At 42.0% G+C, this 12,516-nt stretch overlaps 1 protein-coding gene across 8 annotated transcripts in view; it reads left to right on the top strand.

Moving 5' to 3' along the window:
• Positions 1–3,454: 3,454 nt before the first annotated feature.
• KANSL3 (KAT8 regulatory NSL complex subunit 3) overlaps positions 3,455–12,516 on the top strand; it is an 88,203-nt gene continuing 79,141 nt past the window's right edge. For 7 of the 8 annotated variants that reach the window (XR_009054868.1, XR_009054867.1, XR_009054866.1 and 4 more), the window contains exons 1-3: positions 3,455–3,507; positions 4,564–4,828; positions 7,823–7,993. Coding sequence is in view for 4 of the 8 variants with exons in the window: in XM_057743603.1 (XP_057599586.1) it covers positions 4,614–4,828; positions 7,823–7,993 (386 nt within the window). In the remaining 4 variants the exon portion in view is untranslated. Of the gene's footprint in view, positions 3,508–4,563; positions 4,829–7,822; positions 7,994–12,516 lie in introns of those variants that run through there. The other variant, XM_057743606.1, reaches the window with a different exon arrangement.

Below are 12,516 nucleotides of genomic sequence, written 5' to 3'. Positions count from 1 at the left end.
ATTTTACCAGTTTCATCATTTTTCCTGGGGAGATCTTTCCTGGCCTCCTCTCCTCTCTAGTCTGCACTGGTTGCTCCCCAGCCCTCTAGCACAGCCCTCATCCTGGGGCTTCTCTTCTTCACCATCATCTTTAGAATTCCCCCATTTGTCTCCTGCATTGGACTCTGTTTCCCAGATCCCTTCCTCTTTCTTGAATCACTCTCTCTTCTTAGTGGAACACAATATTCCATAACTTTCTGAGTTTTTTGAGTGTTCGTAGGTCTGCACATGTCTTTATTCTGCCCTTGCACTTGATTGGTAGTCTGGCTGGATGTATCAGTCAGGATGGGTTACATTATGTTGAAGTAACAAACATTTCCAAAATCTCAGTGTCTTAAAACAGTAAAACAACTTTTTTTTTTAAATTTATTGGCTGCATTGGGTCTTCATTGCTGTGCATGTGCTTTCTGTAGTTGCAGAGAGTGGAGGCTACTCTTCATTGCAGTGCGTGGGCTTCTTATTGTGGTGGCTTCTCTTGTTGTGGAGCATGGGCTCTAGGCACGTGGGCTTCAGTAGTGGCGGTGTGTGGGCTCAGTAGTTGTGGCTCACAGGCTCTAGAGCGCAGGCTCAGTAGCTGTGGCACATGGGCTTAGTTGCTCTGAGGCATGTGTGATCTTCCTGGATCAGGGATCAAACCCATGTCCCCTGTATTGGCAGGCAGATTCTTAACCACTGCACCACCAGGGAAGCCTTCATTTTTTTTAGTAGCAGCTTTACTGAGATATAACTTACATACCATAAATTCAGTCCTTTAAACTGTGCTATTCAGGTTTTTAGTATGCTCACAATGTTGTGCAACTATCATCACTATTTAATTCCATAACATTTCATCGCCCTGAAAAGAAACCTCATATCCATTAGCAGTCTCTTCCCATTTCCCCCTTCCCATAGCTCCTGGAACCCATGAATCAACTTTGTCTCTATAGATTTGCTATTCTGACATTTCTTATGAATGGAATCATATAATATGTGGTCTTTGTGTCTGGCTTCTTTCACTTAGCACAATGTTTTCAAGGTTCATCCATTTTGTAACATGTATCAGTACAGTTGGCCCCCCAAATCCACAGGTTCCACATTGATGGATTCAACAAACTGTGGGTGGAAAGCATTAAAAAACAAAAATTCCAGAAAGTTCCCCAAAGCAAAACTTGAATTTTCTGTGCACCAGTAACTATTTACATAGCATTTACCTTGTAATAGGAATTATAAGTAATCTAGAGATGATTTAAAGTATATAGGAGGATGTGCATAGGTTACATGCAAATACTCCACTGTTTTATATAAGGGACTTGAGCATCTGTGGATTTTGGTACCCAAGGGGGAACCAACGGATACCAAGTGACATTGTACATCATTCCCTTTTATGGGCTGATAAAGCCATTGTATGGATATACCACATTTTATTTACCCATTCATTCATCAGTTGATGGACATTTAGGTTGTTAACATTTTGAGGTTATTATGAATAATGCTGCTGTAAACATTTGTGTACTTGTCGTGTGTACATGTTTTCAGTTCTCTTGAGTATATATGTAGGAGTAGAATTGTTGGGTCATATGGTAACTCTATGCTTAACATTCTGAGGAGCTGCCAGACTGTTTTCCAAAGAGGCCACATCATCTTACAGTCCAACCAGCAATGTACAAGTGTTTCAATTTCTCCATGTACTTGCTAACACTTTTTTTTTAATTTTTAAAAATAATTTATTTTTAAATAAATTTAAATTTATTTATTTTAATTTATTTTGGTTGCACCGGACCTTAATTGCGGCAGGCAGGCTCCTTAGTTGCTCCGTGGCATGTGGGATCTAGTTCCTTCACCAAGGAAGGAACCCCTGTCCCCTGCATAGGAAGGTGGATTCTTAACCACTGCACCACCAGGGAAGTCCCTTGCCAACACTTTTTATCACATTTTTTGTTGTCGCTATTGATTTTTTAGACATCCTAGTGGGTGTGAAGTGGTAAAGATTTATTTTCCTTCTTGAACCATGTTTCTTGCCTTGGTGTCCTTCTGTCAGTCAGTCAACCAACTGATCCATCGTCAAGCAGTCAACACAGGATCCATCTCCTATGTCCTGGCTGTGTTCTCTGAAGGATTCAAAGAAGGTTAACATCCCTGACTTTAGGATCTACTTTCTCTTTACAAAACACAGAGGAAAGTTAACACAAAGCAATCTATGATCACTACCAGAATTCTTACTGGGGCATCTGGGCCCTGCAGGGTCTGAGTTATGTCTGCCTCTCTAACCTCATCTCTCTCCACTTATTGACCACTGCTTCCTAGCTACACTGTTCTTGCCTTTTTTTTTTTTATTCTAAAGCTCTTTTCTGCCCCCAGAGGCTTTGTCTTTGCAGTTCCTTCTCCTGGAGAGCTTCTCATTCAGTATCTATCGTGCTACCTATTCTCTTCCTTTGGTTTCAGCTTCAAGGTCACCTTCAAAGGGACACCCACTCCATCACCCAAGCCAAGGCTGGCTCACTGTTCTACGTGGTTGAATCACCATCCACTTTTCCTTATCACAGTAGGTATGGTGGGAGTGGAGCTGTGAGGAGTTCTGCAGCCAGGCTACCTGGTTCCAGTTCTGCCTTTGATACTTACCAGCTGTGTAACCTTAGGCAAAATACTTGACTTCTCTGGATATGACCATAATAGAACCTAGCATATAAAGTCATTTAGAGAATTAAATGAAGTAGGTCATTTATGTTACTTAGAACTTGATTGGTATTCTCTAAATACTAGCCCTTATTATCACAACTATAAATTAAACATTTTTTTAAAATTGAGGTATAGTTGATTTACAATGCTGTGTTAGTTTCTGGTGTACAGCAAAGTGACTCAGTTATACACACACACGTTATATATGTTCTTTTTTATATTCTTTTCCATTATAACTTATTACAAAATATTGATTACAGTTCCCTGCGTTTTACAGTAGGACCTCACTGTTTATCTATTTGTATCTTCTAATCCCAAACTCCGAATTTATCTCTCTCCCCGCTTTCCCCTTTGGTAACCATGAGTTTGTTTTCTATGTCTGTAAGCATGTTTCTTAAACAGTTATGTGGATTTGAAAAGAAGGCAACTATTCTCCAACAAACATTAATTAAAAAAAAAAAAAAGAAAGAAAAGAAGTATGCCAGGCACCTGGCAAAGCAACAATGGGAGGCAGCTAGAACACGGGCTGCAGGAGCCAGCCTCCTCCCTCGCCCTAGTTTTCTCTGCTGAAGATGCAGGAGGCCAAACTCCGGACTGCGTGTCGCTATGCCAGACCCGCGCGCGTTCTGGGCTCTCTTCTTCCCCGGCAGCTACATCCGTTCCGGGTTTTGCGGCTCACCGCCCCCCTCCCTTCCCAAACTGTAATCCACTTCCGTGTTTTGCCTGGTGCCCGGGACGCCGGGGCGTGGAAGCGGTAACGCGCTTGCGCGCAGGGATCCGGCCCGGGCCCAGCGCGCGGCGGAACGATTGCGGGTGAGGGAAGGGTCGGCCCCGGCTGGGTGGGCAAGCCCGTGGGGTCGCGGCCCGGGTCGGAGCGAGCGGGGGTCTCGGCGAGGCCCTCGGGGTTCCCGGGGCATGCGGAGACTGGGCGCTGGGGCCCCGGGTCCAGGCGGCCTGGGTCGGACGGCTGTGTGGGGCCGGGGGCGGACTCGGGCTGCCGTGACGCGGGCGCTGAGTGGGGCCGGGCCGGGCCCGGCCGGGGTGGGCGGGAGGCGGGTGGCGGGTGCGAGGCGGCTCCTCCTCGTCGCGAACTCTCGGTGACCTTGGCCAAGTCACTCCTTCTCCCTGAGCCGGCGCCTCCGTCTGTAAAGTGCGAATTACAAGCCCTGCCAACCAGCTGGGGCGGTTTTGAGGCTCGGTGGCGGGACCCCCGAAGGGTACCTGGAGTAGAAGGCGGTTCCCCGGGGGCCACCCTGGCCTCGGTGAGGGAGAGGGGTCTTCCTGGCATAGCATTTTGTTACAGGCTTTGGGGAGGAGCTCTTCCCCATGTATTTTTAAAATTCCAGAGCATTATGAAGTAGTTGCAAAACTTTTAACACAAACAAGAGACGGCAAGGGTTTCCTTGAGGCCCACGTGGCGCAGATGTTCCTGGGATGCTCACGCTCCGGCTGGAGACGGCTCCGTGAAACTTTCGAGAGTGGTGTGCAGCCCTAAAGACGCTTAGCTTTGGAATTATTAGTATTTGTGATTCCTCGTTTGCCAAAGCCCATCCCTTCCACGTGGGAAATTGTGGCACTGGCCAAGCAAGTTTAGTATCTGTCCACGTGAGGCCTTGGTGAACAGTGGAGTCCCTCAAGCTTTCCAGTGGACCCAGTTGTAGAGATTGAGGTTGAAGGTGGTGCCGTAACCTTTTTTGGTGGTGGAGTGGGATCTCAGGAACCCTCCCTACTTGGGCAAGGGTCTTCAGTGTGATGGACACTCAATTAGGAGTGATGGGAGATCGCATAAGTAAGAAGCCTGTTAGATGTTCTAGGTTGGAAGAAATTCAGAGCATTTGAATTGACTTAAACTGGAACTTTTCACTGCAGGTGACTAGCATGCAAATACCCATGCTCTGACCTCCTGCCCCTCTTCTGACATGGCCCACCGCGGTGGGGAGAGGGACTTCCAGACTTCAGCGCGGCGCATGGGCACCTCGCTGCTCTTCCAGCTTTCTGTGCACGAGCGGGAGCTGGACCTGGTGTTTCTGGATCATAGCTATGCCAAGCCGTGGAGTGCCCACCCAGATGCCAGTAGTGCCCGGCCCACCCGCATGCTCTTTGTTACTCCCAGGAGGCAGCATGAAAGTACCATGTGAGTTTGGGCTTCTCTCCTAAGGGCTGCGGTTGCCCTAACTGGGCAGTGATCAGATGGTTGGGGATTAGAGTGGATTTTCTTGGAGATTTTGGTGGGGGCGGGGGGGGGGGGGGTTGGATGTTTAATTCAGGCATTACTGTTAAAAATCAGGAGGATATCAGGCCTGTCTGTGAACATCTGCATTCAAGACATCTAATGAGTTAGGAAAGCAAGATGTTCAAAGAAAGCCGGTAACCTATTGCACTTAGATAATAGGACTTGTGTGGAAGGAGAAATTGAAGAGGATTATTTAAACTGTGAAGAAAAAGACTGAAGAGTTGTCTTTCAAAAATTGCCACATAGGATTAGACTTGTGCTTTAGTGTTCTGGTTCCACCACTGGCAATTATAACATTTTTATGGTAATTCGGTTTGCTTTTCCTGGCTTCACTTGCAAAGTTTAGGAACATAGGCCCAAGACCTTGCTTTCTCTCTTAGCTTGTTACAAAACTGTCACCATGGGTTGATCTTAACCCCTCCTAGGTCTGGGTATATTTTCAACCTGCCTACATTATTTGGTAAGGAATTTCTTCATAAACATACTATGTAATATGTGATACAGTTACATTTGGCCTAAATAAACTTGTTTAGCAATTCTTTTGAGCTCTAAGGTGTTCTGATTACTTGTGTTTCAAGATTTGTTGATATATTCTATTTTGATGATCAAATCATGCCCTTAATAATTTTATAAACTTTTTTGGGTAGCCTTTTTTTGTTTGTTTTAATCTGACCTGTTTAATCTTTCCTTTAGCACAGATTTTAGGTTTGTTGGAGAATAGAGATCTTGCATTTTGCTTTTTTGGAACCCCCAGTGAGCCTTACTGAGCTAGAAGTACCATGATGTGTGTGTGTGTAACACATACAGAATAGTGGTTTTTATTTCATTTCCCAGTGAGGGAAGCATTTTGTTGGCCTATATTGGATGTATAGGGCACGGGGTCTGTGACTTTAGGGAATAATCCAGCATAATCCTGATGCTTCTGGCCTAGCGCATAACTGAAGAGCTCTTTTAAATAGAATTTGAAGTCTTTCTCTTAGTTATGTAATAGCTTCTTGCAACATTGAGACTCCTGTGTTAATATCTCATGATATTTTCTTTAAGTGAGATTTGTGGATTTGGTCATTTCAGTACTTAGAAAATTATTTCCTCTTATAGACTGGCTCCATATATTAGCCCTGAAAGTGGGAGTTTGGCATGTTTTAGGAGCTCTTTTTAGGCCATTGGGTCTGCAGTGTGGTTGCACTGGAGGTTTAAGTGGGAGCTAAGGGAGAAGTTGGCAGAGGCTACCTCATGTAGGAATTTGACTCTAAGAGTTGGTAAGAAGTCATTGAAGGATTTTTAAGCTAGAGATTGGGTTTATATTTAAAAAGATCAGTTTGAGTTTTTGTTGAATAGATTATAGTGCAGGAGTGGAATAGAGAATATCTGCTAGGAGATCATTGCAGTGGTTTGGGCCAGAGATCATGAGCCTGATTTCTGCAGCAGTAGTACAGGTGGAGAAAAAGGGATGGCCTTGAGGTATATTTTGTAGGTAGATCCAACACAACCTGCTGTGGTGAATTGGAAAGAGCGGCCAGGGTTAAGGGGAAAGGGGAAAGTAGGATGACCCTTAGATTTCTAGGTTGAGCACCTGGGTGGTGCCATGAGTTGGGGAAGGCTGGGGGAAGATATGGTTAGAATAATGAGATCAGGAGTTCTCTTGTAGGCATACAAGTCTAAGTACCTTGCCCAGTGTCTGGTCCAGAGAAGATAATCAGCTCTTTCACCCACCACCATATCTAGCTGCACATTAATTCACTTCATTTCATAATGATGTAATTATTCCAGCCATTGGGAATGGATACAATAACATCATCGAGGTCAAAAGGTTAAAGTGATATTCGGTAGATAGCCAGTAGACCAGTTTGATTGACATCGTATTTTGGGTGACAAAGTTGGTACAGTGATAGACCCTCATGCCTCAAGGCACTAGGATTTCATTAACGTTTTAAAATACGAAAGATCCTTCAGGTATCCACTTGTGTTTTTCTTTGTAGGCTCCTTACAGAATGAGTAAGCTAAGGTGTCTGCATTCCAAGTGATCTGTATTAGACAATCACAGGCTTTTAAAGCATATTGTGAACTACCAGTTGACTTGCTAAGGAAAGGGAAAGTGTATGAATTTATTTAAAACTCTAGACCAACACTGCCCAACAGAACTCTCTGTAGTGATAGAAATGTTCTGTATCTGTTCTGTCTAACGTGGTAACCTTAGGCAGATATGTCTGTTGAATACTTGAAATGTGGTTTATGCAAGTGATGAATTTTTAATTCTATTTATTTATTTATTTACACCACGCCACACAGCTTAGGGGATCTTAGTTCCCCAACCAGAGATTGAACCCGGGCCCTCAGCAGTGAAAGCACAGAGTCCTAACCCTTGGACCACCAAGGAATTCTCTCTCATTTTTATTCATTTAAATAGTTGCATGTAGCTTATAGATACTGTATTGGAAATCACATTTAGGCAATCAGCTATAAGTTTATGGAAGATGTTTGTCTTTTTAAAAAAAAAATAGCTCTCTGTCATTTTTGCATAGGTTTATTTTAGAATGACTTTGTGTTCCCCCAGCACATACCAGCATGTCAGAGGGCAGTGATCTAGACAAGTGTGGGAAAGATGACTTTGGATCATAATTTTCTTGTGGATATAGTGTGCTTAAGCATACTTTAAAGCTGATCAGGGACTTCCCTGGCAGTCCAGTGGTTAAGGTTGCACTTTCAGTGCAGGGCGCACAGGTTTGATCTCTGGTCTGGAAACTAAGATTCCGCATGCCACATGCCATGGGCGAAACAAATGAATCAATAAAAGCCGATTATATTAAAGAGACATTTTTAGCAACCAGACAATCATTAGATACCTGTGTCGTGTGAAGTACCTATGGCTGGTCCTATTTCCTCACTTCTTTACAGCGAATCAGATGTCCCAATAGACGTGGAGACAGTCACATCAACCCCTGTGCCACTTTATGACAATCAGAAGGCACGCAGCGTGATGAATGAGTGTGAACGGCATGTCATCTTTGCCAGGACCGATGCAGATGCCCCTCCCCCACCAGAAGACTGGGAGGAGCATGTCAACAGGTAGGCTGCTTCTAAGAGGACTGGGCACTACGGGGTTAATGGTCACCTCACTGTAAATATTTTGTATCATTTTCATTGAAACATATTTATTAGGAGCTTATTTCATTTGCAGCCACAAGAGTCAGAATGTTCTCCTGTCTCTGCATGATAACTCTCAGCTCACTCTGCAGTGAGTTCCTTGGGAGGAGAACTTGTGTCTCAGCCATCTTTGCATCCCCGACACCTAGGACATTGCCTGGCACATAGTAGGCATATAGTAAATATTAATTCAATAAATAAATGAGTTAAATTTGATAGGTATGACTTGCTCTGTAGCATGTATAATACATGTTATGGTATGGGAGTTACCCAGACTACCAGAGAAAAAAACAACCCTATTAAATAAATGTCCATTTGTATGATACCATATTTACATCGTCTATAACTAGGGTAGTGAACATGTTTTGGAGTCATATGAAAAGCTAATAGATGTTTGATTTGAGTGGCTTTTAAAAATAGATTTGTAGTCTATGATTTTGGGGGAACTTTTCAGCCCATTTTCATGAGTTTCCTGGCTAGTTTTGTTCTCTTACATCCTACTGACCTGGGGACTCAACACTCCTCTTTAGGTCATTTGTTGTTGTTCATTTGGCAAACTTTTATTTATCTTTTATTTATTGCATAAAACTTTATGAAGATAAAATTTACGTACCATACAGTTTACCTTATTAATGTGTGCAGTCAGTGGTTTTTAGTATATTCATCACCACAGTCAATTTGATGAACATTTTCTTTACCCCCAAAAGAAATTCCGTACCCATTAACAGTCACTTCCCATTTCCTCCCAACCCCTCCACCGCTAGCAACCGCCAGTCTACTTTCTGTCTCTACGTTTGTCTTTTCTGAACATTTCACATAGGTAGAATCATACAGAATGTGGTCTTTTGTGACTGGATTATTTCACTTAGCATGATGTTTTCAAAATTCATTCATGTTGAAGCATGTGTCAATACTTCATTCCTTTTTTTTTTTTAACTTTTTATTTTTTTATTTTTTACAATAAACTGCATATATTTAGAGTGTACAATTTGGTATCCCCATCTCCCAATTCATTCCCCCCCAACCCTCCCTGCTTTCCCCACTTGGTGTCCATATGTTTGTTCACTACATCTGTGTCTCTTTTTCTGCCTTGCAAACCAGTTGATTTGTATCCTTTTTCTGTAGTCCACATATATGTGTTAATATACAATATTTGTTTTTCTCTTTCTGACTCACTTCACTCTGTATGACAGTCTCTAGGTCCATCCATGGCTCTACAAATGTCCCAGTTTCATTGCTTTTTACAGCTGAGTAATATTCCATTGTATGTATGTACCACATCTTCTTTATCCATTCATCTGTTGATGGACATTTAGGTTGCTTCCATGTCCTGGCTATTGTAAACAGTGCTGCCATGAACATTGGAGTGCATGTGTCTTTTTGAATGACGGTGTTCTCTGGGTATATGCCTAGTAGTGGGATTGCTGGGTCATATGGTAGTTCTATTTTTAGTTTTGCAAGGAACCTCCAAACTGTTTTCCATAGTGGCTGTATCAGTTTACAGTCCCACCAGCAATGCAAGAGCTTCCTTTTTCTCCACACCCTCTCCAGCATTTATTGCTTGTAGATTTTCTGATGATGCCCATTCTAACCGGTGTGAGGTGATACCTCATTGTTGTTTTGATTTGCATTTCTCTGATAATTAGTGATGTTGAGCAGCTTTTCATGTGCCTCTTGGCCATCTGTATGTCTTCTTTGGAGAAATGCCTATTTAGGTCTTCTGCCCATTTTTTGATTGGGTTGTTTGTTTTTTCGATATTGAGCTGGATAAACTTTATATATTTTGGAGATTAATCCTTTGTCTGTTGATTCATTTGCAAATATTTTTTCCCATTCTGAGGGTTGTCTTTTCATCTTGCTTATAGTTTCCTTCGCTGTGCAGAAGCTTTGAAGTTTCATTAGGTCCCACTTACTTATTTTTGTTTTTATTTCCATTACTCTAGGGGGTGGATCAAAAAAGATCTTGCTGTGATTTATGTCGAAGAGTGTTCTTCCTATGTTTTCCTCTAGCATTTTTATAGTGTCTGGCCTTACATTGAGGTCTTTTATCAATTTTGAGTTTATTTTTGTGTATGGTGTTAGGAAGTATTCTAATTTCATTCTTTTACATGTAGCTGTCCAGTTTTGCCAGCACCACTTATTGAAGAGGCTGCCTTTCTCCATTGCATATCCTTGCCTCCTTCGTCATAGATTAGTTGACCGTAGTTTATCTCTGGGCTTTCTATCCTGTTCCATTGATCTATATTTCTGTTTTTGTGCCAGTACCATACTGTCTTGATCAGTATAGCCTGAAGGCAGGAAGCCTGATTCCCCCAACTCCGTCTTTCCTTCTCAAGATTGCTTTGGCTATTCGGGGTCTTTTGCGTTTCCATACAAATCGTAAAATTTCTTGTTCTAGTTCTGTGGAAAATGCCATTGATAATTTGACGGGGATTGCATTGAATCTGTAAATTGCTTTGGGTAGCATAGTCATTTTCACAATGTTGATTCTTCCAATCCAAGAACATGGTATGTCCCTCCATCTGTTTGTGTCTTCTTTGATTTCTTTCATTAGTGTCTTTTAGTTTTCTGAGTACAGGTCTTTTACCTCCTTGGTGAGGTTTATTCCTAGGTATTTTATTCTTTTTTGTTGCAATGGTGAATGGGATTGTTTCCTTAATTTCTCTTTCTGATCTTTCATTGTTGGTGTCTAGAAATGCAAGAGATTTCTGTGTGTTAATTTTGTATCCTGCAACTTTACCAAATTCATTGATTAGTTCAAGTAGTTTTCTGGTGGCATCTTTAGGATTTTCTATGTATAGTATCATGTCATCTGCAAACAGTGACAGTTTTACTTCTTCTTTTCCAAGTTGGATACTTTTTATTTCTTTTTCTTCTCTGATTGCTGTGGCAAGGACTTCCAAAACTGTGTTGAATAGTAGTGGGGAGAGTGGGCATCCTTGTCTTGTTCCTGATCTTAGAGGGAATGCTTGCAGTTTTTCACCATTGAGAATGATGTTTGCTGTGGGTTTGTCATATATGGCCTTTATTATGTTGAGGTAGGTTCCCTCTATGCCCACCTTCTGGAGAGTTTTTATCATAAATGGGTGTTGAATTTTGTCAAAAGCTTTTTCTGCATCTATTGAGATGATCATGTGGTTTTTTTCCTTCAATTTGTTAGTACGGTGTATCACATTGATTGATTTGCATATATTGAAGAATCCTTGCATTCCAGGGATAAACCTCACTTGATCATGGTGTATGATCCTTTTAACGTGTGGTTGGATTCTGTTGGCTAGTATTTTGTTGAGGATTTTTGCATCTAAATTCATCAGTGATATTGGTCTGTAGTTTTCTTTTTTTGTAGTATCTTTGTCTGGTTTTGGTATCAGGGTGATGGTGGCTTCATAAAATGAGTTTGGGAGTGTTCCTTCCTCTGCAATTTTTTGGAAGAGTTTGAGAAGGATGGGTGTTAGCTCTTCTCTAAATGTTTGATAAAATTCACCTGTGAATCCATCTGGTCCTGGACTTTTGTTTGTTGGGAGATTTTTAATCACAGTTTCAGTTTCATTACTTGTGATTGGTCTGTTCATATTTTCTGTGTCTTCCTGATTCAGTCTTGGAAGGTTATACCTTCTTCATTCCTTTTTGATGCTGAAAGATAGTCCATGATATGGATGTACCACATTTTGTTTATCCATTTATCTGTTGATGGATATTTGGGTTGCTAACACTTTTTGGCTATTATGAATAATGTCATTATGAATATTCATATACTTGTTTTTGTGTGGACATATATTTTCATTTCTCTTGCGTGTATATACCTAGGAGTGGAATTGCTGAGTCATATGATAACTCTTTACCTTGTGAGGAATTTTCAGATTGTTCTCCAAAAGGGCTGCATCATTTTACATTCCCGCCAGCAGTGTATGAGAGTTCCAGTTTCTCCGCATCTTTGCCAGCACTTTTTTTTTTAATAACTTTTTGTTTATTTGTTTTATAAATTTATTTATTTATTGGCTGTGTTGGGTCTTTGTTGCTGCACACGGGCTTTCTCTAATTGCAGCAAGTGGGGGCTACTCTTCATTGTGGTATGCAGGCTCCTCGTTGTGGTGGCTTCTGTTGTTGCAGAACACAGGCTCTAGGTGCATGGGCTTCAGTAGTTGCCACACACGGTCTCAATAGTTGTGGCTCATAGGCTCTAGAGCACAGGCTCAGTAGTTGTGGTACATGGGCTTAGTTGCTCCACGGCATGTGGTATCTTCCTGAGGCAGGGATCGAACCTGTGTCTCCTGCATTGGCAGGCAGATTTTTAACCACTGCGCCACCTAGGAAGCCCCCAACACTTGTTTTTAATCTGTCTTTTTCTTATGATGACCATTCTCATGGGTGTGAAGTGACATCTCATTGTGGTTTTAATTTGCTTTTCCCTGGTGACTCTCTCTATATGTATTTATCTACTAAGG

The sequence above is a fragment of the Hippopotamus amphibius genome, chromosome 7, assembly GCF_030028045.1.
Source record: "Hippopotamus amphibius kiboko isolate mHipAmp2 chromosome 7, mHipAmp2.hap2, whole genome shotgun sequence".
Taxonomy (NCBI): domain Eukaryota; kingdom Metazoa; phylum Chordata; class Mammalia; order Artiodactyla; family Hippopotamidae; genus Hippopotamus; species Hippopotamus amphibius.
The sequence above is the reverse complement of the archived record's forward strand: the minus strand, read 5'-3'. Positions and strand labels throughout refer to the sequence as shown.